At 45.7% G+C, this 25,872-nt stretch overlaps 1 protein-coding gene across 3 annotated transcripts in view; it reads right to left on the bottom strand.

Annotated features, from left to right (window-relative positions):
• Positions 1-19,400, bottom strand: part of BRPF3 (bromodomain and PHD finger containing 3) — a 36,425-nt gene extending 17,025 nt beyond the window's left edge. Inside the window, exons 1-9 of one of the 3 annotated variants that reach the window (XM_044002079.1) lie at positions 19,267-19,400; positions 14,071-15,520; positions 11,059-11,215; positions 8,102-8,233; positions 6,660-6,788; positions 5,915-6,225; positions 4,856-5,145; positions 2,928-3,434; positions 224-317 (exon numbers count right to left, since the gene is read on the bottom strand). In XM_044002079.1, coding sequence (XP_043858014.1) covers positions 224-317; positions 2,928-3,434; positions 4,856-5,145; positions 5,915-6,225; positions 6,660-6,788; positions 8,102-8,233; positions 11,059-11,215; positions 14,071-15,476 — 3,026 coding nt within the window. In that variant the 5' untranslated portion in view covers positions 15,477-15,520; positions 19,267-19,400. Of the gene's footprint in view, positions 1-223; positions 318-2,927; positions 3,435-4,855; positions 5,146-5,914; positions 6,226-6,659; positions 6,789-8,101; positions 8,234-11,058; positions 11,216-14,070; positions 15,521-19,266 lie in introns of those variants that run through there. The other 2 variants (XM_044002077.1, XM_044002078.1) reach the window with 2 other exon arrangements.
• Positions 19,401-25,872: the final 6,472 nt, after the last annotated feature.

Here is a 25,872-nt window from a genome sequence, read left to right as displayed (position 1 = left end):
GAAGAGTGGCCTGAAACCACAGGGACCAAGGTCTTTGGGACCATGGATATACCCATGAAGTTAGTCTTCTTGGCCCTAAAAACAAGAGCCAAGGGGAAAAGAAAGAAAAAACAACAACAAAAAAGAGAACCACAACAGAAAATCAATCTGTTATTGTACAGAGACTGAAGGGAAGGGGCAAGAAGAGACAAAAAGATGAGGATTTAGGGATTGAAGTCCTTACCTGCAAGTTTCAAATGCCAGGCCACCACCAAGACCAGAACTACATTCAGAATCAGACCCACTTTCTGTGTGCTTTCCAAAGCCGTTGGTGACTCCTGCCAAGGACGGACACACACACACATACACACACAAACACACAGTGAGCTATGGTGCATAAATTAAAATTCCCAACACACACCACTAGTTCAAGGCAGAGTGGAGGGAAATGGTAGCAGCTATTCAAGTGAGCTGAGTGACCAAGGCTACACTGTGTCAGTGACTGAATATATCTTGGCAAGGTGAGAAATTCTTTCTTTTTAAAGGCTGATGGTTTTGACCAGTAAACAGGAATTCTCATTTCCTCCCCAAAACATTTACCCTCCTACATTTCACTTTAAAGAGATCACACTCTATATAGGCCATCATTTGAATGCAAAGGCAAAACCTGAAGCTTTCTCACCCTCATCATTCTCACGAGTCCAAGCTCTGCTTCTCATTTCAAGCCTAAATGATCATCAGAGAGCTTTCTCTGCTGTTCTGGGAGCCCACCCTCCTTACTGCTCCAGATAAACATTCCCACACCCCTATATAACACACTGCTGGAAACAGCCAGGTCTCATTCTTTTGGAAGAGGGGCAGTCAGAGTTAGAAAGAAGTCAGAAAAAGAACAGCCCTGAAATATCTAGCAAAGTTAGAAAGACACAGAAGGCGGGTGTTCCAATAAAACTAAATGTCCCATACTACTTTATAAATACACCTATCCTGGACTGAAAGCCAGAATTTCCAAGTTCTAAATTCAGTTCTGGCAACCCATATAATGGCTAAGTCCCTTCCCCTCTTTTCTCACAATCTTGGTTCCCCCATCTGTGAAATTGAAAGAATACCTTATCTTGTAGGGACCTGATTAAGTATGAATGAGAAGGTTTATTTATAGCAGGGAACTCTTTAGGAGAAATTGAAAACTTTATCAGGTCATACCAGATGAGGAAAATGATCTTCATCTCAGTGGCTCAATGTCTGATAAAAGCCCTGAGGTAATTTCAGAGAAAATGCATTTTAATAGGCATCCCTACTTAAGTTCTGGCAGACACACATCTATCTGTCCAGAAAGTTACATCATCCATCAACTCAATTTATGAGTAAAATACATGGCCAAAAGACTTAGGCTATCATTTTGTGTCTGGCAATAGCTGTCCCCTCAGTAAAGTTGCTTAATAACTGTGCTTCTGTGTCCTATCCTGAAATGGGAGTAACACTGATAGTGATCACGGCCCAAGGTTGCGAACAGAATTAAGCAGGTGTAATTCAAATATAAAACATCATTATTCTTACTACTACTACTCGCTGGCATAAGTCAGGCTAGGAAATAAGTAGTTTCTAAAAATGTCTTACTGCCCTTCACCCATAAGCACTCAGCATCTCTCAGAATGGACATTAAATTTAATAGCTAATCCCAAGGCAGGACCCTTTTAGCTGAGGGTTGGTCTCAGTGGTTAACAAATTCTGCAGAGACAGAGAAATGAGAGGCACAGCTGGAAGAGGCAGAAAACAGGTGAAGGATAGATCATCTGGCTGATGGGGAAACGGGGGCAGGAAGACTTCAAACCACCTCTTGAAGGATTTACGAGCATCTTCCATCCTTCTTCCCTCCAAGACCCCAACCTAACAATCCAGAGCTTTCCCCAAACATCATCAAGCCTAAACTCTTCACCCTGGCTTTTGGAGCTTGAATCTCAGACCCATGGCTTCTTTCAGTTTCAGGGTCTTTTGCTGATAAACTGAGGCAGTTAACAGTTGTACTAGGAAGTAAGGAAAATGCTTGAACCTGAAAGTCCATTATATTCCCTTAGACTAAAAAGGGAGCTAGCACTTGTGACCAGGTGTGATTGATGAAGTCTTCAGAGACAAATTCCCTCCTGATTAGCAAGGAAAGAGACAAGAAAGACCAAGCTCTGTCCCTATCCAAAAGGATAGGGAAGGGACAGAAAAGATCAAGAACCTGCCAGTCAACTCTACTCTCCAAGAGAAACATGCCCCATCCCCACCCCCCATACAAATACGAGTTCACAGCACTAATCAGGCCCCATCCTATTCCATGGGTTCTTTTGGGAACTACATTCCAGTTGCCCCAATTTCATCACCACCTTCAGCACACAACCATGCTTGTTCTCACTCCCAAAGGCATAGAAAGCACTCCACCCAGGCAAATACTACCCATCCTTGGAGGCCCAGCTCAAGTCTCATCTCCTCAACTACTTTATGCCATCTCTCTCCTGTCACCAAGTGCCTCTGACCGCCAAACAAATTTGTACCACTCATCTGACATATCATCACACGCTGCCCTCTTGTCATCTTAATGCCCATGCATCCTGACTACCAATGAGCTGTTAGATTTGAGCTGCTGTATTGTAAATGTGTACTACTCTGTGGTCCCCACTGTGCCTCGGTCAACACTAGACAACAGACTAGGACACAAACAAATAACTGCTGGTTGATTGATTGAATCTCTCTGGTAACTAGTAGCATGTAAAACCAGTTTGGGTTCCTTGACCCTCAAACAACTGGCTTCCACGAGACTTATTAAGGAGGTAAGTGACTACTGGAGTGTTCTGAGCCTGTCTCCAAGGATAGTACAACTGGCCAGCTGGCAAGCAGAAGCAGACATTAAGACACTCCTTATTCCCTGAAGCACAAGCAGCAGCAAGCGGAGCCACAGGTTAGGTCACCTGTCTCTTCCACATGCTGAGGGGACTTCTCCCCATCACTCTCGCTGCAACTCCTGCTCTGTGGTCGCTTCCGAGCTTGCCTCTCGCCTTCAGTGCTAGCCGGGGAGGCAGGAAGGTCCATCAGACTGTGGTCCTCTCCATTCTCAAGGGCCCCATCGGGACTTCTTTGAAGTTTGACCCCATTCTTGGCCTTTTTGAAGAGCACAGAGGTACGGCGGCCCACACCACTAAGGGAGGGCATAGTGGACATCTCAAGGGCTGGAAGGGACAGTCTGTTAAGACCATTGTCACTCAGCAGACACTGGAAAGGCTGGCTCCCTCGCTGTGATGGCACCTTGTCCAAAAGCTCATCCTCCACCTTCCCATATTTTGAAAGCCGAATTGGGATTTTGCTCTCGCTGATGGGTTTCAGGGTTGGGGGGTCCTGGAGGGAATCCAGATCAGAGAGGGAAGGTGCTGGCCCTGTAGGCTCCAGAGTCGGGGGATGAGGAGGCTTGGTATCATCTGCTAGAAAGAAAAAGAATCTACTTGAACATTTTAGAAAGAGTCACTCCCCCCCACCAAAAAAACCACACCAAAAACACAAAAAAAGAAAAAACAAACAAACGTTGATTCATTAACCCAAAGGAATGAAAGCACACGATTTCCTAAGACTTAGAAAGTCTCAGAAATCATCCTAAAATGTAGACTTAGGGGGAATGAGGAAGTTTTTAAGTTGATCAGCTAAGCTGGTTGTAGTTCTGATATTACATAGCGAATTTCCTCTGATTTGATCCAAGTGCTTTCTTATCTGTGATTCCATTTTGCTTGAGACCACCCATGTGAGGGAAGGAGGAGGAGTGTAAAGAGATCCCTGTTTTATAGATGCTGAAACCCAGTTAAAGGATTCATCCAGACTCACCAAGAAAGTCGGTAGAATCAAACTGGAGCCTCTTGACTCCCAAGTCCAAAGCCACTAAGCTTCAAGCTACCCCATCACTCTCACTGCCACATCTCAGAACTAATGGGACCTTCCACAGAAGCTTGACCCCTACCCGTCTGAGAGAGCAGCAGACCCCAAAGAAACTACGGTTCACGATACCAATTCATCCAGCTTCTGAGCGACAAACACTCTCCAAAGCCAACTTCAGACTGAATCCCCAATTGTGTCTCCAAGACACCTCTCCCAAGCGGGGAAAAGAAATGGAGAGCAGCTCTGTTCCCTAGATGCCTAAAAGTCTCTAAGCCCAGTCTTCCTGGAAGCAACTTGCAAATTAGACTCTTCTTCTGGAAAGGACCTGTGGAGTATTACATGTCAAAGGGAACTTGGAGACAGACAATCTAGCCTGGCTTCCTCGTTTTACGGAGGAGGCAACAGATGCCCAGAGAAGGAAAGTGACTTGTCCAGGTCCCAGAGAGGTCAGTGGCACCACCAGGACTAGAATTCAGGTGTTCTGGCTTAGAAATCACAGGATTACAGGTTTAGAACTTCAAAGGACCTTGAAAGGATCATCTAGTGCAACCTACACATTTTACAGATGAGAAAACTGAGGCCCAGAGAGAGACTTCTCCAAGATCACACTGAGTTCTAAGCAGCAGAGGTGAGTTTGGAATGCGTTCTTCTGACACTGACTGTAGCATGCTTCCTGCCCTGGGCTCCCTGCACTGTGCTGAACTTCCTCACAAACCTCTTAGCTCCACATCCAAACCTGTCCTCAGATCCTCGAGACACACTAGGGCATAAGTAACTGTTAACACCAGCTTCAGGTGTTACTCTACCAGGGGTCCTGGCAATTCAACTGGTGCCAGAGCCTCAAGACGAAGAAATGAGTCTCTAATGGTGGGCTCACAGGCATCCACCCGCCAGCTAGGAGACAGTAGGGAGTCGCCTGGGCCTTCCCTGCCAGAAACCGTAACAACACTTGGCCCTGCCTGTGCACACCTCTCACCTTTCTCCCCATCCTCCTCTTCCTCTCCATGCAGGGCCTTCTCCACCACGTCCACCTCCTCCCGGGGCCCTGGTGGCAACTCCCCATTGGGCACCATCTTGTTTGGCTGCTGCTGTGCCAGCTTTTGCCGGAGGGTGTTGATCTCCCGCCGCAGCAGGCGAACACGGCGGGTCCGAGCCCCACTGGATCGCATCGTGCTCACCAGGTCCAGCTTCTCCAGAAGCTCCTTCAGCTGCACCTCCAGGGATAGGTGAGCCCGGTTCTCTGGGAGGAGGATGTTGTCCACTGCCAGGGAGAAGGGAGGACAGAGGGGGCTGAAGGACCAGCACGGCCGAGGGCAAGGGGAAGGAGCTGAGTCCTCTGGATTGAAATACACTCTCCTGACATGCCTGGGACCGGGTGGGAGCGTTCTAGCAGAGTCACTGTAGAGCCTCAGCCCTGGCAATACCACTGCACAGAGGGGAGCCAATTGGGCAGATCAGAATGTAGGGAAGCATCATGAAGGAAGCAGCTCACAGCCAAGAATGGGCTTCTTGAAGGGGTCAGAGGCAGAAATTCCCTTGCTCAGGTGACTGTCTGGTTGCTACAGCAGAGCAGAAAGCCCTGAGGGATCCATGCTCTGAGCTCAGGTGATTTAGTTGTTTCTGTTACCCAACCTACTCACCCCAAAGAGACCGACAGACACCAGCATGCAAGCCCCACACACCCACCACGCAGGGGAGGGGAAGCCTTGGGAGGGGGCTCAGGCTCCCTAAGCCAGTTCTCCAAAGTGCTCCTGCTGTCCCTGTACCTTTTGAAATGAGCTAAGTGCATTGAGCTTTCGGTCCTTGAAGAGGTTCCTGTTCTGCAAAGGGCAAGCCCTAGCCAGGGCCCCTTCCCACCCTGAAACCAAGACACACAGTGTATATAACCAGTTCTGTTTCCCACATATGCCCCCATCACCCTGCTGGCTTTGAATGCCCAAAGAACTTTCTCTGGCCCTCTATCTCTGTCAAGTGGTAGCCCAGCCCAGCCCAGCTGCTTAGCCACTAGCTTCCCTGCCACCCAAGCTTCTCCACGTCTCCAGGAGAAGCGATAAAAGTCCTCCATTTTGGGTGACTCGGGTAGGTGGGTTCCACACTCATGGTCAATAGCCGATAGTCCTCTGCCTGCCGCCGGGCATGCCGCAGGACAGCCCCTCCCAGGTCTCTCAATCGGACAGCTGCTCGGTGGAAAATTGTGTCTTTAGCATTGTACTTCATACAGTTGGTAACTATAAGGTTAAAGTCCTCCTCAAATTCCTCCAGGGTGTGGTATAGATGGGACTCCAGCTTCAGCCTCATGGTGGAAAAATCCATTGGCTTGGATATGAATTCCAGGTAATCTGGAACCTAAACATATAAAACCTGTACAATTACAAAAACCATTTACTAGCCAAACAGAGTGCACCCTTCACCGGCACTCTCCGCTGCCCCTTCTGCCTGATCCTGCGAAGCTTACTGGCAGCTCCTAGCCCCTGGCCTTCTAAACCTCGCCCTTCACCTTGCGCTCCCCTCCCCAGCCACCACCTCAGGACCCCCAGCATTCAACCCATCCCACTCTCAGCTATCTACTCTATGTGGCCATTCGCCTGGGTACCAACTCCTCCTAGTCTTGACCTCCTTTCCCACCCCATCCTAGCCCCAAGACCCCTTTAAAGCTATGCAACGCCTGCTCTGGAAGCTCTCTTAGGCATCAGATTTCTGTTCCAGTAGTGGCACTACCACAGACAGGTGGACAGGGGCAGGATGTTGCTGGTGGTGGTGATGGTGAGGAAAAAACTTGCCTCTCTCAGGTTGACAGGTTCAGCAAAGATTTGGGCAGGATCTTTCTCCTGTAGGAGATCCAGAGTTGTGCGCAACAAGACATTGAAAGGAGTCAGCTCCAACTCCATTGCGGCCTGCTGGACCTTGACCTAAAGGAGTTAAGGAGAATGTGATGAGCAGGAATCTGAATGCTCTCTCCTCACACCCAACAGCCCCACAAACACTTACTTATTCTTAAGATGGCTATGCCAACATCTGCTTAATACTGACAAGAGCCTGCAGACAGGACAGCACAATCACCAGCTCAACACAACAGTGAGAAAAAAGGGCTAGAAGGGCACAGCACAGTTTGGAAATGAAACTTTCTTGTCCCTGTGCCCATCCCAAAGAAGGCCTGCTTCCTCCTCACCATTTCTTAATCAGAGGTGGGAAGCAGTGATGATGAATGGCTGAGAGTATGCACCAGGAGCCTCATGATGGGTTGCCATGGCTGGTACAGACCCAGTGGTGAAAGGCCCAAGTTGTTCCTCTGGTCTCTAGAAACTGAGCCTAGGCTATGTTGCCAGAGACCCCCCTGAGAGGGGTATGGTTGCCCCTCTGGGCCCTGCTGAGCCCCTGTGGCTGTGAGGCTGGTCTAAACATTGTCTCAGAGAAAAGAGATGAAAGCCACCTGCACTGCTTCTATAACCAAAGGGAACAACTTTGGACCATCATCATTTATCCAGATGTTTATAGAACACCTAAGCACCCTGGAGCTTCCAGGAGAGGATAAGACCATCAAGGAGACCTGAATCTCACTGGGCAGTTAAGATATGCACATGGAGCATTAAGTAACAAGCACAAACAATGAACTGCCGAGTGAGAAACTTAGAGAATAAGTGCCACAGAGATCTGGATGGACCCCACACCCCAAAATGGTGGGGGAACTAGCCTAGAGCACCTGTGGGTCCAGGCCTATGCTCAGGGGCCCAAATAAACCCAGTCCATTACAACTCAAACATGTACTACACATAGTACATGCACACAGCAAAAATGTTATTTATTCACACCACAATCCTGACGCCTCTAGAGCAGGAAGGAAAGACCCACACATAAACCACACATGTGGTAAAGCCAGGGGCCTTCGGAAGTAGTGGGCTCCCCATTCCTAGCTGTCTTCCAGCCAAGGCTGGAAAGCCACTTGTTGGATAGTTAATTCTGACAGCACTCAATGACCTTTTGGGATTCAGTGATTCTCTGTTCCTGGCTTTCCCTCATACCAACATTTGGTCAAGAATCTTAGGGGCAGCTAGGTGGCAAAGTATGTAAAGCACTGGCCCTGGATTCAGGAGGACCTGAGTTCAAATGTGGCCTCAGATACTTGGTACCTACTAGCTGTGTGACCCTGGGCAAGTCACTTAACCCTCATTGCCCCGAAAAAAAAAAAAAAGAACCTTAGAGGAAGGAAGCCGCTTCCTCTTACCTGCTCCCTCTTGAGCTTCTCTCTCTTTCGGATCAGCTCAATCAGCAGCCGTGCCCTCTCCAGGTCATGGCGGAGCTTCTGCCAGTACTTAAGCTCTTCCTTTACGGCACTGGTTTTCTCGTCCTGTTCCTTCTAGGAAGCAAAGGGAGGAGCTGGAGGGTATGTGGGAAACATGTGCCTTCTGTAGACGCCAGCCTTCTCCACAGACCTTGGCCAAACTTCCCTTCTCCCTTCCTTTCCATCCTCTATAGCTGGCTACAGTCAATGTCAAAATCTTCAATTCTGGTCTAACAAGGCTACTGAATGGAAAGTCACCTCATGCCTAAAGGCAGCTCAGTGCTTCCACTGTGGTTATGAATTTTTTACCACCACACAGCAGCCAACGATGAAGAGGCACACAGGAGATGAGACCACCAAAAGAAAGCTGTGTCATTAATGTGTTGGGGGTGGGGAGAAGAGGCTATTTCTTCAAGTGGGGATTTCTCTACAAACAGTTATCAAACACTTTGGGATGTTTTTTTAAGGGTGTAGGATGTTATGAAACAATCAGAGAAGGTTGAGGTTCATCAAGGAAGGTTTCCTAGACCCAATGAGTTGGCTCTTGTAGGGTGACAATAGACATGAAAGTGCAAAAGAAGGGGGCAGCTAGGTGGCACAGTGGATAAAGCACTGGCCCTGGATTCAGGAGGACCTGAGTTCAAATCCGGCTTCAGATACTTGACACTTACTAGCTATGTGACCCTGGGCAAGTCACTTAACCCTCATTGCCCTGCCCCCCCAAAAAAATGTGCAAAAGAAGAAATGACTAAATGAGGTTTGCAATTAGGAACCAAAGATGAGGTGAAAAGGACAGGAATTGGGGCAGCTAGGTGGCACAGTGGATAGAGCACCGGCCCTGGAGTCAGGAGTACCTGAGTTCAAATCCGGCCTCAGACACTTAACACTTCCTAGCTGTGCAACCCTGGGCAAGTCACTTAACCCCAACTGCCTCACTAAAAAAAAAAAAAAAAAAAAAAAAAAAAAAAAGGAAAGGAATCAGTGAATGGATGACTCTGAATGCCAGATTGAGGTGTTAGTATAAAGTAGTAGAAAAAGCACTGAACTCAAGAGGTAAATGACCTGATCATAGGAACGATCAGAAAGCTCATTATAACTTTGCTAGATTCTGAGCAGGGAATCAAGAGAATGAGTCCTAACTCCATGGCAGCTATCTTTAGGGCTTCCTTGAAGTAGCAAAGAACCTGAAATTAAAGACTCCTAAGAAGTCATTATAGTAAATGATAATAAGGTCTTGGAATGGCATGGAGTGGAAATGAACAGACAAATCTAACAGAAGTTATAGGGTAATCAATTAGATTTAGTGAATGACTGGGTATGGGGGACCACACTGAGAAGAATAATGGCGAAAAAAGCCAAGTGCAAAGACAATGGTGTAGGGAGATGAGTGCTGGAATCATCAGGAGTTCAGATTCCAATTCTGATTCTTACAGCCTGTGTGATCTTTGGTAAATCACTTAATTTCTTTGGGTGTGATCCCCTAGGTGATCTTCAAGGTCCCTTCCAACTCCAGATCTACCATCTGATGATCTACTTTGAGAATTCAATACAGTGAAGGGGGGGCCTTGATGGGGATGGGAAAGTTGAGATAAGGTGCTGAATCACTGGGGAAGGTAGACAATTGAATTCAATTTTCCAAAAGTCTACAGGGCTAACTAACAGTGAAAATATCCTGTAGAAAACTGGAGATAATGGGACAAGAAAGAAAACAGAAGGTCAGGCCTGGGAAGGTGGCAGAATCTGGGTTCCTAAACATATGGTATGAATGAGACTGTTGAGTCAAAGAGTATTAAGAGGAAGAAAGAAGGGAGCACTGAATGCACGGTTAAAAGGAAGAGTTATCACAAAAAGGAGTCATCAAGGAGGTGGGAGAAGAAGCAGATTGGGTTATAGAAGTCCAGGGACGAGATGGCAACACAGCATCAAACCAAGCTATTAGTTCAGGAAGAATGAGGACTGGATCATCCAAAGAAGGGGGTCACTGCAGCCTACAGAAAGCAGTTTCAGCAGCTTCAGTTGGGTGGAAGTAAGAGGCTAAACTGAAAGGTCCTAAAGGAGAGCTTGAAAGTGGAGGAGTATGGCTACAAATGAAAGCAAATAAATATTCTGACAACTGAGGGGGCAGTAGAGTCAATGAGCTTCTTCAACTTAGGAGACACACAGTCACACATAAAGGCTAGAGGCAGGGACTCCCCAGCTCTTTTAGAGCCCATATCCCATTAGCTTTTCAGTAAAATTCCTCTACCCACTCTCCACCCTCCCGTGTAATATGAATGAAAAAAAATTCTGGAGCTTTCTAAGCATGTGCATATGAAAATATAAAAGAAAGTGATTCATTTTTCCTTTCCTGGGGTATATTAAAAATTGTGCAACATTATGCACTAGCAATCAATTTGGAGTTTTGAAAATATTTCAATAGGATAAAGGTTATTTGCCAAACACTACCTGTACCCCTGGCCTGAGAGCACACATATCATCCAGGGTTGAGGGGAAGGAATAAATCAAAAGGAGAAAACTATGAAATGACCACAAGACTACATTCAAGTCCATTTTATTTCTCCCCTCCCCCTAAAGTTGCCAATCTCAGTATCCCACTCCTCTCTTTCTGCTGCCTTATCTGGCCTACTGAGCCTGGTTTTAGTCATGCCCTTGAAGCTTATCCTCCAAACCTGCCATAGCCCCTGAGAAGGGTGCCACCAGCTTGAAGGGGCATCTACATAGTTCCCTAAAGAGTAAAGTACAAACATCAGCCTTATCATGACTGGCCATGAGAGTCCCTGGGGCAAGAAGAATCTCCCCTGAAGGCTGCCCCAGCTCGGCAGTATGGGGCCAGCCACATGTGCCACCCCCCACCATGTTTCTGGGTAGGTTTCCATTCTTCCCCTCAGCTCCTCACCCACCTGCTCAGCATTCCTTTGGGACTGAAGGTGAGAGTGCAGGCGCCGAATGAGGGGAACACCATTCCTCGCCTGTCGTTTCAGCAACCAGTAGCTATGAAGTCGCTGTATGAATTGGTTCTTCTTCTGCAGGGAGATGCCACTACAGATGTTGTTCAACCTTGGGGAGAGGAGGGACAGGGAGCAGGGAGCAAGACAGATGGGTATTCAGAGTCAGAGGGGAGTTGTGGTCATGCACCCGAGTCCTCATTCTGACCTTAGTCTCCTACTAGATCTGGTGAAGCAGGGACAAGATGAAGGCTGTCAAGTTGCCAAACGCTTCAGTCCAGGAAAAGACTTAAAATGATAATAATGAAGTCAGGCATCCAAAGTTCAGCATCTTAGATGTTTACTTTCAGCCTTCAACCTAACCCTGCCCAATGTCCCACACTGGAACCACAATGGGAGCACTCCCATTGTCTGTCTGTTGTCAGCTCTTCGATGCTTTGGGAAAGGCTTTGATAATTATGAGCTGCTTCACAAACACTTGCCAAGTACCTAAAGTATGTGCATGGCCCTACATCCCTAAAGAACAGAGCCAAAGGGAATAAGAGGTAGAGTGAGCTATAAGAAAATATTAGCACTGCGGGTAGCTAGGTGGCGCAGTGGATAGAGTATTGGCCCTGGATTCAAGAGGACCAGAGTTCAAATCTGGCTTCAGACACTTGACACTTACTAGCTGTGTGACCTTGGGCAAGTCCCTTAACCCTGATTGCCCCACCAAAAAAAAAGAAAATATTAGCACTATTTCCTACCCCATGTTGTTAATGGTACAAAGAATAAGAACTCCTCACATCTATATAACACTTTAAGGTTTGAGGAAGTACCTTCCTCAGGACAACCTTATGAGATAGGTTGTACAAGTATTCACATCCCCAGGACAATAATAGATTAAAGAGCTTATGTGAATTATGCATGGTCACTCAGTTAATTAGCGTCAGAGTTAGGATCTAAACCACATCTCTTGATTCTGAGTCCAGCATTCTTTCTCCAAAACTATGATGTCTCATAAGAAAGGAAAACTGGAGGTTCTCTACCAGGGGTACTACCATTTGGGCCAAGTGTGATCCCCTGAAAGAATGCTAATGTTTGGGGTTCTTACTGAAAACACGAGAGTCACAAGAATTTTGTCTAACTCCAATCCAATAAAAATAACTTAAGTCTAAAAGCATCACAGTGTGACTGTAGAAAGCTCATTGAAGATTCTCCATTCTTCCACAAAGGAGAAGCCAAGTTCCAACATCCAATTCCAGGCTAATAATGCTAAGGGGAAGAATACTAACCTAGAGCAAGCCAGACCTCCTAAAATCAAGAATAAGATGGCCGGTTTTTATAAGTTAGCAAATGAGAAAAAAGGAGCATTTGTGTAGGTCTAAAAAAGTGCAATCGAACTCTCTTTCATCCAGCCTTTCCCCACTCCATAACCAAAAGCTATCATGGTGTATAAAAAAAAAAAAATGATATCCAGACCCCACTCAGCAACAGGCACCACTGATATTCAGACCACTCCAACCCAGCAAATTACAGCCAAGTCCACTCTTATTTTCACTCTTTCTGAACCAGTTTGCCCACAAGGATCCCATAAGAATTCACGGGTTGGGTGGAGGAAACTGCTCAAAGGAAAGAGCTGAGATAAAACTCTGGAAATATGGACTAAGGTCTGAGCCTGCTCACCCCATGATCACAGCATGAAGTAGATGTGGGCCCAAATGGAGTAAGACAGGGCAGAAGCCAAAACACTGTTTCTTAGGCTACTCTATATACCTTGAGTGAGTCCCTTTCTCTCTAGCTATACCCCTTAGCAGGTGGTCCCCTCCAAGTGTATGTGCTGCAGGCAAACTCCTTAAATGGCTTAATTTTCTTCTTTCCATAATCACACTCTCCCTATACCTTTCTTATTATTATTTTTATTTTTTTATTTTTATTTTTTAGTGAGGCAATTGGGGTTAAGTGACTTGCCCAGGGTCACACAGCTAGTAAGTGTTAAGTGTCTGAGGCCGGATTTGAACTCAGGTACTCCTGACTCCAGGGCCTATCCACTATCCACTGTGCCATCTAGCTGCCCCTCCCTATACCTTTCTATGAAAAAATATGATGTACTGAATAGAGCAGTGGACTACAATTGGAAGACCTAGATATCCAAGTGCTAGGCGGGCTCTGCCACTAAATGAGTCATGGTCTTGAGCAGTTCACCTCCTAACTTTAGGTTATGTCTCTCAAATATAAAAGGAAGGGATTAGATTAGAGGATTTCTAAGACTGTTCTAGGTTGTGACATTCTAGAAATCCATGGTGGGGCAGCTAGGTGGCGCAGTGGATAGAGCACCGGCCCTGGAGTCAGGAGTACCTGAGTTCAAATCGTGCCTCAGACACTTGACACTTACCAGCTGTGTGACCCTGGGCAAGTCACTTAACCCCAACTGCCTCACACACAAAAAAAAAACCCAACAAAAACCCAAAACAAAACAAAAAAAAAGAAGTCTATGAAAATATTCCTTCAAGGTTAGCCTTCTCTAGGAAAACTTCCCTAATTCATCACCCTCCCTCCAAAACTGCATTTTTCCTTATCAGTCTAAGAACAACATCCCCATTACTGTCAACAGCTCTTCTCTGCCTGATTACTTGTTGCACATTAGATTATGTCTGATTTGATAGACATAGATAGGTCAGCTATCTATATATCCAGAGACCTATCCTTTTTTTTTTTTTTTTGCAGGGCAATGGGGGTTAAGTGACTTGCCCAGGGTCACACAGCCAGTAAGTGTCAAGTGTCTGAGGCACGATTTGAACTCAGGAACTCCTGAATCCAGGACCATTGCTTTATCCACTGCGCCACCTAGCTGCCCCGACCTATCCTTTTTTCAAGGACTTTAAGTAAAAGGGAGGAGGCATCTCTCCCTTCCTCTAACTCTCCAAGGTGATTGAATAAGACTACCTGGAGGATGGGCACTTGAATGGCTTGGTGGCTATGGCTCACCTGTAGGGCGGTATCCGGGTTACAGTCATCAGGGGTGCTGTTGCAGGTGAATCCCTGGCTGGGTCCTCCGATTCCTTCTTAATCTTCTGCTTTACTTTCATTTTGCTCTTCTTTAGGGCAGTCTTCAGAGCACTACTCACTAGGACCTTGTTTTCTTCTTCCTCTCCTCCTTCCTTTGTATCATCTTCTTCCCCATCTTCACTGGAGACCACAGGGAGGACATCCTTCTTCACAGTACCTGGGGGGGAGTGGGCTTCACAGTAGGCCGTTTTGCGCACTGTGAAAGTTGTACCGTTTAGGCTGGTTTCTCGCATGGGCTCTATCTTCATAAACAACCCAGCCCGCTGGGCACACGTCACATGAAAGGCTGTGTAGCAATTCACCTTGTGGCATTGGATAGCAGCACCTAGACCCTTCTGCTTACAAATGTAGCAGGTCAGTTTCCATCGAGCTGGTGGGATATTATCAATACCCTCAATAGGCTCCAGAAACACAGTATTAGCAAAACAGACCTCAGGGATCCAGATGGCACACACCACATGAGCCCAGTGCCCATCACTGGTCTGCTTGAAGGCCCCACCCTTGTTGGGACAAAGCACGCAGTCCACAGGACGGGAAGGGGACTGCAGGCAGCATCGGCAAAGCCACTGTCCCTCTGGAATGTAGGGGACCCCATAGCACTCCTGGTGTACAGCCAGGTTGCAAATATCACAGAAGAGGATGACATTGCTGTTGTGACACTCATCGTCCATGCAGACGCAGCAGAAAGCATCTTCATCAATAAGGGTCTGCTGAGCCCCGCTACTTCGGCTTTCTAAATAGGATTCCTTTTCTAGTCTATCTACCAGCAATTCAAATGTGTCAGCAGAGATGGTACCATGGCCATCCACCAGTCTCTTCTCATTCACCATGTCTAACCAGGCCAGGTCCTCCTCATCCATGTCATATTCCACATCTGCATCCAAGTCTTCTGGCGGCTTCTCGATGTAGCGGTAGTAAGCGGCAGGGAGGGGCGGTGCATCTGGCTGACTACAGTAGTCAACCACTCGGAAGCTGGGCTGAGGCAGGTGGAAGGAGGTGCCTGGGGCATGCTTGGAACAGGACTCCTTTTTCTTGCCTTTTGAGGATGTTTTCTTGGACTTGCCAGGAAATAGAGGCTGCTCACTATTTTCTTTGTTGCTGTTACATTCAGTGATGTCCTGAGCTGTCAGCTCATCCTCAGTGATGATTTTCAGAGGATCATAGATGCTGATTCGGTGCAGTCGTCCATCAATGTCCACCTCCACAATCCGCTGTGCCTGGGCATAAGTTAGTGTCTCTCGAGTCGGGGAGCACTTGAGGCTATAGGGTGATGGAGAACGCCTGCCTTCGGCATTCTGCCGTGATCTCCTTCGAGGCTTCCTCATATTACTTGCAGTCCAAATAAGTGGAGTCTGGGAGTGAAAAAAGCCTAAGAGAAAAAAACCAAGAGAAAAATGTAAGCTGGTAGGACTGGGGGGAGGGGGGGAAAGAAGAGAGGAACACAAGCAGCACATAGTGGGTTAATCCAAACATATAATGGGAAAATATTCCTTTAAAAGACCAAAAAAAACCTACCTGGCTTCATGTGTTCCCATTTAGCATTAAAATTGTCATGCATATTTACATTATTATTGTTTTATTTTGGATCAGACCTGCGATTTAATTGGTATAGGGAATACCCTGTGAAGAACAATCCTCTACCAATGCAAATCAGCACCTGCTCTGAAACTTATAGTCTTAGTTGCCTAAAGCACTAAGTCCAGTTAGGGCAAGTTAGGGGCAGGGCTAAAACCAGCTCTCTATCCACTATGCCAGGTGCCTCTAACATTTCTTTTTAAAAAAAAAAAGGGGGGGGGGGTCCGCAGGGCAATGAGGGTTAAATGACTTACCCGAGGTCACACAGCTAGTAAGTGTCAAGTGTCTGAGGTCAAATTTGAACTCAGGTCCACCTAGCTGCCCCTCTAACATTTCTAGGAACATTTTGAGGCTTAGGAAGTGCTTTTCTCACAAGAATGCTGTGAGGTGGGTTGTGCAAAAAATATTATATTCGGGGGCAGCTAGGTGGCGCAGGGGATAAAGCACCGGCCCTGGATTCAGGAGTTCCTGAGTTCAAATCAGACCTCAGACACTTGACACTTACTAGCTGTGTGACCTTGGGCAAGTCACCTAACCCCCACTGCCCCACCAAAAAAAATTCTATTCATTTTACAGAGGAGAAAACAGATCTAGGGTTCAAATCAAAGTTTATCCATTCCAAGTCCAGCATGTTAACCTCTCACAGGTACCTACACCACACTGTTATCCCCAGAATCATGGTGACCCAGGAGTAGTATCATACCTATGGTTAAATATGTATTCCTTCTTGGTTCAGATTTCAAATTGCAAACACAGAGCGTCTGAGCTATGAAATAGCTCTTAAAAGAAGTCCTTGGGGTAGGGGGGGTGGAGCTAGGTGGCACAGTGGATAAAGCACCAGCCCTGGATTCAGGAGGACCTGAGTTCAAATCTGGTCAGACACTTGACACTTAACCCTCATTGCCCCAAAAAGAAAAAAGAAAAAGAAGCCCTGAAAACTATAGAATAACCCTTAGTAAAAGAATCAGAAAAAACAACAACAAACAAGGGGCAGCTAGCTGGCGAAGTGGATAAAGCACTGGCCTTGGATTCAGGAGGACCTGAGTTCAAATCCAATCTCAGACACTTGACACTAGCTGTGTGACCCTGGGCAAGTCACTAAACCATCATTGCCCTGCAAAACATACAAACTAAAAAAAGAATCAGGAAAATAGCCTAGAGTTGCTAATCTCTAGAATGCTTTAAATTAGACACGTCTGGAAGCCCTGGAAACTCACCAAAGAAATCCCCATTCTGAATCAGAAATTTGCAAAGAATTAAGATGCCCTTACAGCATGCTCTAACCTCAAAAGATGTTCCCTTCCAAAACACTGTTCTCCACTCATATGGTGCTGAGAACCACTGCCCATACAATGAGCTCTCAAGTTTTCCATTAGAGATTTTTGGAGGAAGGGAGCTACAGCTGCTAACAAGGAAATTCTTGGCTCTCCCACTGATACCTACAGCAAGCAATATTCCCTGAAAATGGAGGGAGCCTAGAGTACAAATTGGCCTGAGTTGGCAATGGCTAGACAATGGAATAACAGGTGCTTCTACCTGTATTATATACCTCTTAGGTGAGGCTAAAGTGAGATGATGCATATAAAGTACTTTGCATATTTTAATGCACTATATAAATTAACATCAGTGCTCCCCCAAGGTTTAAAATACTATATAAATATCTATTATAATTCTACCAATGAAAAATGAAGGCAGATTAATAAGCCTCATTATCCACATCTGTGAAGTGGGACTGCCACTATAAAATTACTTTATAGGTAGACTGAAAAATATCATCCAGAAGCCAATATTCTAGAAAAAGAATAGGACAAGGAGGCAAAAAAGTTTTACTTTTAAGCTTTGCTTCTATTACTTTATCATATAAACTTGAACTAGTGACTTTGTTTCTCAGTTTCTTCATCTATAAGATGGAGTAATAGTACCTCCCTACCTCGTGCTAGTGTGAAGAACAAAGGAGATAATGGATATAAAATTGCCTTGGAAAATACAAAGCATCAAGCAAATACCACTTTATCATCCTTAAGATGTAATTAGTATCATTGTTAAAAAACACCATCTCTCTCAACAGCAACCCAAGATTGACACAAGTAACAACCTCATCATCCTGGCAACAATTTATCCAGGGTAATATGCATAGGAAAGGGGCATGGATGAAGAAACGCATCAAGTATTAGGAGGGCTCTGAATCTGATATTAACTGTCTTGACATCAGCTGGGAGCCTTAAAAATGCCACATACCTTTGGGGCAACCCCTACCACATGATGCTGCTGTCAGCCTGCCTGCCCACGTTGCCAAATGCTTTGAAGTCCGACTTTTTACCCAGCTCCCAAAGAAACCACCACTTTTCTCAGCTACCTGGGCAATGTTGGTGAGGGGGAGGGGTCATACAACATAATCCCCTCCCTGACTTTTCCAATCAAATACTCCATTCATTAACTAGCTTGGCATAGTTCAATGGAAAGGTGGAAAGGAGGTGAAACCACTGAGTCTGGAGTCCGAAGACCTAGGCTCCAAATATAACTTCTGTCAATTGACAAATCACTTAAGCTCCAATGGCCTCAGTTTCTTGGTCTGTAAATGAGGGAGTTGGACTAGATGGCCCCTTAAGTCCCTCCTAGAAATGGTGCTCAATTCTATGCTAAACCGGGACAGCGAGGAGAGTAACCAGCTCCCTGCCCTTAACAAGCTTACAATTTAGTTGCAATTTAGCCAGAGATCCATCAGTCCCACCAATGAAAAAATAATAACGGCCTGCCCCAGGGGTCCTCCATCCTCCTTCCCCTTGCCACTCTGGGAGTAACTGGGAACTGGGGTGGGCATCCCCACGATCAGCCCTTACATGCCACCTGCCCATGCAAGGCCTTGCACACAGTAGTGTAGAAAGGAGCCCCCTGAAACCTGGCACTTTCATCAGGCAGGTCAAGTCTCTAGCTGAGCCCTGCCTCTTTAAGAGGGCAATTCCGCCAGAAGAATCTTTAACCTTTTTGGGGAGGGGGAGAAATGTCCAGAGGGAAACAATATCTACAAACGAAGAGCGGGGGGGAAGGAGAGGAAAGATAGCTAAAGACAGACAGACAGAAGAGACAGACTGATAAAGCGAGGGAGAGGAGCTGCAGCCCTATTGGCCAAGCGGCCTGCTAATCCCAAAAGCCCGGAGCCAAGGGCTGCGGGGAGGCGGGGCCGCACTCAGCAACTTCCAATCGACGGCCGTGGAGGGGGCGGGGCTCGAGAAGAGGGGGCGGGGCTCTCTAGCTCTGCCGCCAGGGCCAGGGGAGACAAGATGGCGGCGGCGGCGGCGGGAGGGGGGTCCCGCTCCTCAGCTTCGCCTCCCTCCCCCTCAGCCTGCTCGGGCCCTCCGCCGCCTCCGCCCCTGGGGAGGAGTCACGCGGTTCTGGTTCTGCCGCCACCGCCACCGCCGCCCGTAGCGGGAAGCCTTCTCCCTCCCCGGGGACCCCTCCCCTCTCCTCCCTTCCCCCGGCCGCCTGGGCTCCGCAGGCCCCGCTGCCCCCGTCCCCGCCCGGGCCCGTAGCCCCCGTTACCTCAGCCCGACCCGGCCGCTCGGGAGCCCCTCGGCAGAGGAGCGGCGGCCTCCTGCTCCCCCACCTCCTCCGCGTCCTCCGCGCTGGCCCCGCGGCGGCCGCTGCTCTCCGGGGGGAGGGAAGGGAAGGGAAGGGAAGGGGAGGAGAGGGACGGGAGCCGGAGCCGCCGCCACCGCCGCTGCTGCCGCCACGGAGCCCGGCCAGGGGAGGCAGCGCGGGGGGAGGGATCAGCCCCCAGGCAGGACCCGCCCCTCCGGCCTCCCCCCGCCGCCGCCGCCGCCCCTGCTCCCGCTCTCTCCCTCCCTTCTTCTCCGCCCGCGCCGCCGCCGAAAAGCGGTAAAAAACCCACACTTGCCCTCCCGGGAGACAGGGAGCAGCGGCCGCTGGAGCGGAGCCGAAGCAGCCCCGTCACCGTCGTCGCCGCCACGGGGGCACGGTCCTCCCCTCAGCCTCACGGTGGCGGTGCGGACACCATGGCGGGGAGGGGAGGGGGGCGGCCTGCGCGCCTCCGGGCCTCCCCCGTCCGCCCCTCCCTCCTCGCTGCGGGGAGCCGAGGGCGGCTGCTGGGGGTGGGGGGGCGGCTTCGGCCCCAGGGGCTGAGCCCCGCCTACAGCAGGTGGAGGTGGCCGTCGCCCCAGACCTCGATCCTGAGTGACCTTGGGCATGTAGCTTACCCTCCTCTGGACCTCAGTTTCTTCATCTGTAAAATGAGCGGATGGGAAGACATAACTTAGATCCCTTCCAGCTCCCTCTGGGAGAGTAAAACGACCAAGCAATACCTGGGGGCAGGGGAGCGGAGGGAGGGGGTGGAAGAGGATAAGTGTAGTGGGAAAACTGCAGGAGACGGGGTACCTGGGTTCCAATCTCAGCACTACCTATGGAAAAGTATTTTTAACCCCCCTGGGCTCAGATTCCTCTTAATACAAAATGAAAATGTTGGGCTGTTTATATGACCAGCCTGGATCCTGAGTGAGTTAATTAGTAATTTGTAAAGTACTACTATGTGCCAACCACTGTGTTTATATACTTTGGATACTAAGAAAGATGACTCCCCCCAAAAAAGGATTTTAAACCTCATTAAAGATCTAATTACTCTGGAATAGCGAAATTACTTCCATCACTTTTGAGGAACAGCAGTCAAGACCTCTACCTATGTTTTGAACCAGTGAGGGCCAATCAGTTATCCTAATTAAATTCAAGAACTATTCTTTGAACTGGATTAGATGTAGTGCTAGGGATTTGGGGATGAAAAGATAAAAGTTCCTGCCCCTAAGCTACAGTTCAGTAGCTAGGAAAACCCTGGTATTCCATATTAAATACAGTAGTTGTAAAAGTTTGAGTGCCAACCTAAATAACCCCTAATGATACCTTGTTTCTCCTTAGTAAGGAAATAGGAATGTCCTTTTCCCGTTTTACTAGGAATGAGTTAATTTGCTCTGCATTTTGTTACAAGGAATTTTTTTTTTTTTCGTTTTGGCCTGGTGAGAAGATGAAGGTGAGGACTCTATGTTAAGGGGGGAAAAAAATAAGCCTAGGGTCACTTAAGCATTTTTTAATGAGTGGAAATCAGAGAAAAGCAGGACAGCTTTGAAAGTTGAATGTTGAAATTATTACATACTTAACGAAGAAAAGCAGGATGTACCCTAGAGAATCAAGGTTTCAGGTATAGGCCTCTTTCTCTGTTCTACTTTGTGGAAATAATATTATTTTAGTTAGAAAAAATGCAATTCTTACTGTTTTTGATAAGTAATAACCTCAGTTTCAATTGTAATCTATTAATCTGCTATCCCTTCTTTCCTTGAAACAGATTTTGCCCTTTATTAAACTGGAAATTACATCTGTGTGTAGTATTAAGTGCACTAGTTAGTTAATTGCAACAAAATATTCCTGTGATACCTTGTACATCAAGAATTACATAGTTTGAATTTTTCAGTTGTAACTGGATGACCAACAACATTCATTGTGGAACAGTCTGAGTATTAGAATTGTCTTTATCTGCATAAATCTAAGTACCAGCACAACATGCCAACTAACAAGCCCTGTTAACTGTCTTTCAAAATACTACAATGGCTGTTCTAAGTTAATAAAATAGTTGTTTTTTTGTTTTTTTTAATGTGTAAGTGATATGGGGCGGCTAGGTGGCGCAGTGGATAGAGCACTGGCCCTGGATTCAGGAGGACCTGAGTTCAAATCCAGCCTCAGGCACTTGACACTAGCTGTGTGACCCTGGGCAAAGTCACTTAACCCTCATTGCCCTGCAAAAAATAAAATAAATAAATAAATGATAAAGTTAGCTAGATATGTGAAGCATCAAACAAGAAATTTTCAGGTTGGATTATAGTATGTTAACTATATTAACCGTATTAACAGGCATAAATACATACAAAAGGAAAAAGTAGGGAGTAGATTCAGGAAGCTGTGAATGTTGAGTCTGAGTGTTTCTAGAGATAAGATAAATTACTACTTGGGATGGAAGGTGGGGTGAAAAAGGGTACTTAACTAGAGAGAAGAGGCCAGAGTCTGGAAAAGTAAAATGTTGTGTGGGAGCTAAATGACAAACCAGATACATGAGTGTTGTAGTATACAACCTACTGTGCAATTTATTCGGGCCCTCACCTTCTTCATCCAAGAACTTGGGTGATTCATGGCAGAAAAGGAAAATCAATTTAAATAGTGGAAGTCAGTGGGGAAAGTAGAATTTGATTTATAGTCAATTTTACCAAAATGTAAAATACCCTTTTAAAAAACTGCCTTAAGAATGGTAGTAACATATTTAATTAATTCCTTCTTTCTTTGAAAAATACAAAATACAGTTGCTGTAAATCCGTACCAATGTTTTTTCTCTTGACAGATATTCTTATCTATGTGATACTTATACCAATGGGAGTTTTCAAAATGGATGGAATTTTATAATGGAAAAAACACATTGGTTTCTATCTTGTTACAGTGAGTGAAAGAAATATTTAAGGGCAATGAGGATACATTACAAATTAATATATGTGCTTTGCAAGTTTTCCTCATTAAAACTTTTCATATTAGAAATTTATTCAGCCTGAGGTTTTTCTTTGATTTTCAGCTTCCATTTTTAATGTTAATACTTTAAGACCTTTTACTCACTTTAAATTTTGACATTCGACATTGGTTTTCTTATTACAATGTAACCACATACATAACAGGTTCTTATGATTGTCATCTTACAGTGTAACCAATGGAACAATTATGCCATTAAAAACAAATTTGGAACATGTATCAAATCCCAGAGGCACTAAATTTAATTCACTTTACTCCCTAGCTATTTTAATGAATTTTAAGTTCAACAAATTCACCAGCCCCTTCCAATTAAGACGGTCAGCAATTAAAGTCAACAAATGAGATGTTTTTTTTAAAAAATAGTTTAAATATAATAGTTTTTTTATTCTTAATCTGTATGAGTTAAAAACAACATAGCTGAAATAAAATTAAAACCTTATTAACTCTTTTACACATGGAATGAAAGTGAATATAAAAGGTATTTTGTATATAAATAGACATAAATCTAGAACAGGGCTTCTTAAAATGTTTTCCACTAGAGACCCCTTTTTTCGAAGGAGGAATTTTTACTTGATCCGTAGCATGTACGTGCTAAGTGTCTATGTTGTGCGTTCAGAACTAAGGGCTGACTCGACCCCCACAGTCAGTTAAGCAATGGGGTTGCCTACCCACAGTTAAGAAGCTTTAGTCTAGCCCCTATCACCCCCCTCCCCTAGACTGGGCATGCAAGCATGAAATCACTGAGGTCACAGCGGCTTTCACCAGGTTTTGATACAGCGACAGCAATTGTGTGCTCGAAGAGGAGGAGCAAGGAGAGAATGCATCAGACCTAGAGGAGCAGCGGACTCAAGGACTGGGGTCCTACAGATTGAAAATGTCTTGGGGAACATCATATCACAGGTGGATTCTGCTGTTCAAAGGTGAAGACCCTGGAGAGGAAGAAGCCGTGCCCCCTCCCCTTCTGGCACAGCTCTCCACAAATGGACTTCTCAGAGGACCTCTCTCAAGGACACTATCAGCTTCTAGTGTGATCTTCTCATCCCCATCCATGTAATGAGCTCTGCCTGGGCCGCGTGTCTCTCTGTGTGCAATCTCCTGAGTCTGTGGATAGTTGTGTTGAGTGTAGCTCTGACTCGTCTCTCTGTTTTCCATGTACAAACCATGTAGTGTGTGTGCCAACCCTCCTATAATCTATCCCATGTAAGCTCATGACTGTGCTAGGGTCCCTGGTCCTGAGCTGACTACCTGGTTCCTGTCTGGGGAAAGGGCCTCTACTCTGTTTAGTTAGAAAAGAATCAATAAAGTGTGTGATAAAGTGGAAAAAAAAAAAGCTTAGTCTACAGAGTTTTTTAACTTTTGCTACGCGCAATCCTTTTTGCCTGGGGAATTTTTTTACACGACCCCGGGTACATAGGTATATAAAATAGGTATACATAACCTTTTGCTGTTGCCAAATTTTTTTGCAACCCCCACATTCAGTTTCACAACCCACAGTTTAAAAAGCTAGGGTCTAGGGGGGCAGCTAGGTGGCACAGTGGATAAAGCACAGGCCTTTGATTCAGGAGGACCTGAGTTCAAATCTGACCTCAGACACTTAACACTTACTAGCTGTGTGACCCTGGGCAAGTCACTTAACCCTCTCTGCCCACAAAAAACAAACCAAACACAACAACAACAACAACAAAAAGAAGAAGAAGCTAGGTCTAGAACAAGGTATCAGGCTGAGCTGACCCAAACCACATTAAAATAAAATTGGGGAAAATTTAATAAAAGAAAAAAATTGTTATATAGGTAACATTACATTTGAGTTTTGGGGCAGCTAGGTGGCGCAGTGGATAGAGCACGGGCCCCTGGAGTCAGGAGGACCTGAGTTCAAATCCAGCCTCAGACACTTAACACTTACTAGCTGTGTGACCTTAGGCAAGTCACTTAACCTCAATGCTTTACTAAAAAAAAAAAAGTATAAAATAATAAACATTTATAGAGGGGCAGCTAGGTAGTGCAGGTGGATAGACACCAGCCCTGGATTCAGAAGGACCTGAGTTCAAATCCACCCTCAGACACTTGAAACTTACTAGCTGTGTGACCCTGGGCAAGTCGCTTAACCCCCCATTGCCCTGCAGAAAAGAAAAGAAAATGCTAATGGTATGCATTATAAGCAAGAGGGGAGAAAGCTTTGTCTTCTGACATCAAGCAATAGTTACCTCCATGCTTCTTTCATGGAAAAATTCACTTGTGTTCCCAAACCACCCCTCTTAAAACAATATACTGTACTATGAAATTGAGATTTTAGGAGAAAAAAGGGTAAAGGTGAAAGTGTGCATATGACTTCTATCTTTCACTACAATGTTCAATGTAAATTTAAAGCAAATTCACTGTAGAAAGGCTGGGTATTATGTCAATTTAATCTTTAACTCTTGTAAACTAGGAGTATAATTTCTAATACTATGCTAATTATGCAAATTACAATAAAGCAATTTCAGTATCTTGTAGAATTCATTGTTGCCCTGTGTTGGGAACAGGATCTAACCATTTTTTTCTAATCTGGTCATATTTTTTCAAGCTTTTATCATGTGTTACTGTGTACTGAGGGATATGATTCTACCTAAAATCAGGGTGGATCAGACTTAAATCACTAGATTTGCTACATCTTTTTTTTTAAAACTAAAATATTTTATGCCTTAATGTCACAATAGGTCTATTTTATTGCCTCAGAGCCACGCTAACTGGGTCTACTACAAATTTATGTTACTTAATCTCAATTGGGCCATCACCATAATGAGGCAATCATTTCAACCTTCCAAATAGATTCACTATCCCACCGTAGCTTTTTCGAATATTTTCAGCCCTCTCATGGTACTTCCTGCCCACACTCTCATTTGAGGACCCTACCTCATATTTCACTGAAAAAATTTCAAGAACTCCCTCTTCTCCCTTCCTCAGCTCAATCACTCAGATGCCTTCCATCACTATCTTCACCCCTGATACATGTAGAAGTGATCCTTCTTGCCTATGTAAACCCTGATATATGTATAAATGATTCCATGATATGGCATCTTCATCAGCAGATTGCCACTTATATTATCCTCAGTCTCACTAGTCTTCAATCTCTCGCGTCGACTGGCAACTTCCCTACTGTCCTCAAACATACCTATGTCTCACCTATCCTTAACCCTCAATAGACCCTCTGCCACCACTACCACCAAGCCTTTTAGCTCATCATATCTCCATTTCATGGCTAAACTCCTTGAGAATGGAGTCTACAATTGGTATCTCAGCCAACAAATGTTTAAGTACTTATTATTTCAAGAGGTAGAGTATAGTATAACATTCACCAAGGGGTCAAAATGTGGGGATAATAGGCCTAGGAAAGAACTAAAGGATAGAGAGATTGGAGGTTATTTCCTCCCCACTTTGATTCTAAAACCCTCTGCTAATTGGCTTCCATCCTCGTTCAATTGGAATTGCCCTCTCCAAAGTTTCTTCTAATCTCTAATTGCCAAGTCCATTAGTTTTTTCTTCAGTCCTCACCCTTATTAACCTCTCTGCAACTTTTTACACTGTGTAAGATTGTTT

This window comes from Dromiciops gliroides, chromosome 4 (assembly GCF_019393635.1).
Source record: "Dromiciops gliroides isolate mDroGli1 chromosome 4, mDroGli1.pri, whole genome shotgun sequence".
Lineage (NCBI taxonomy): Eukaryota > Metazoa > Chordata > Mammalia > Microbiotheria > Microbiotheriidae > Dromiciops > Dromiciops gliroides.
The sequence above is the reverse complement of the archived record's forward strand: the minus strand, read 5'-3'. Positions and strand labels throughout refer to the sequence as shown.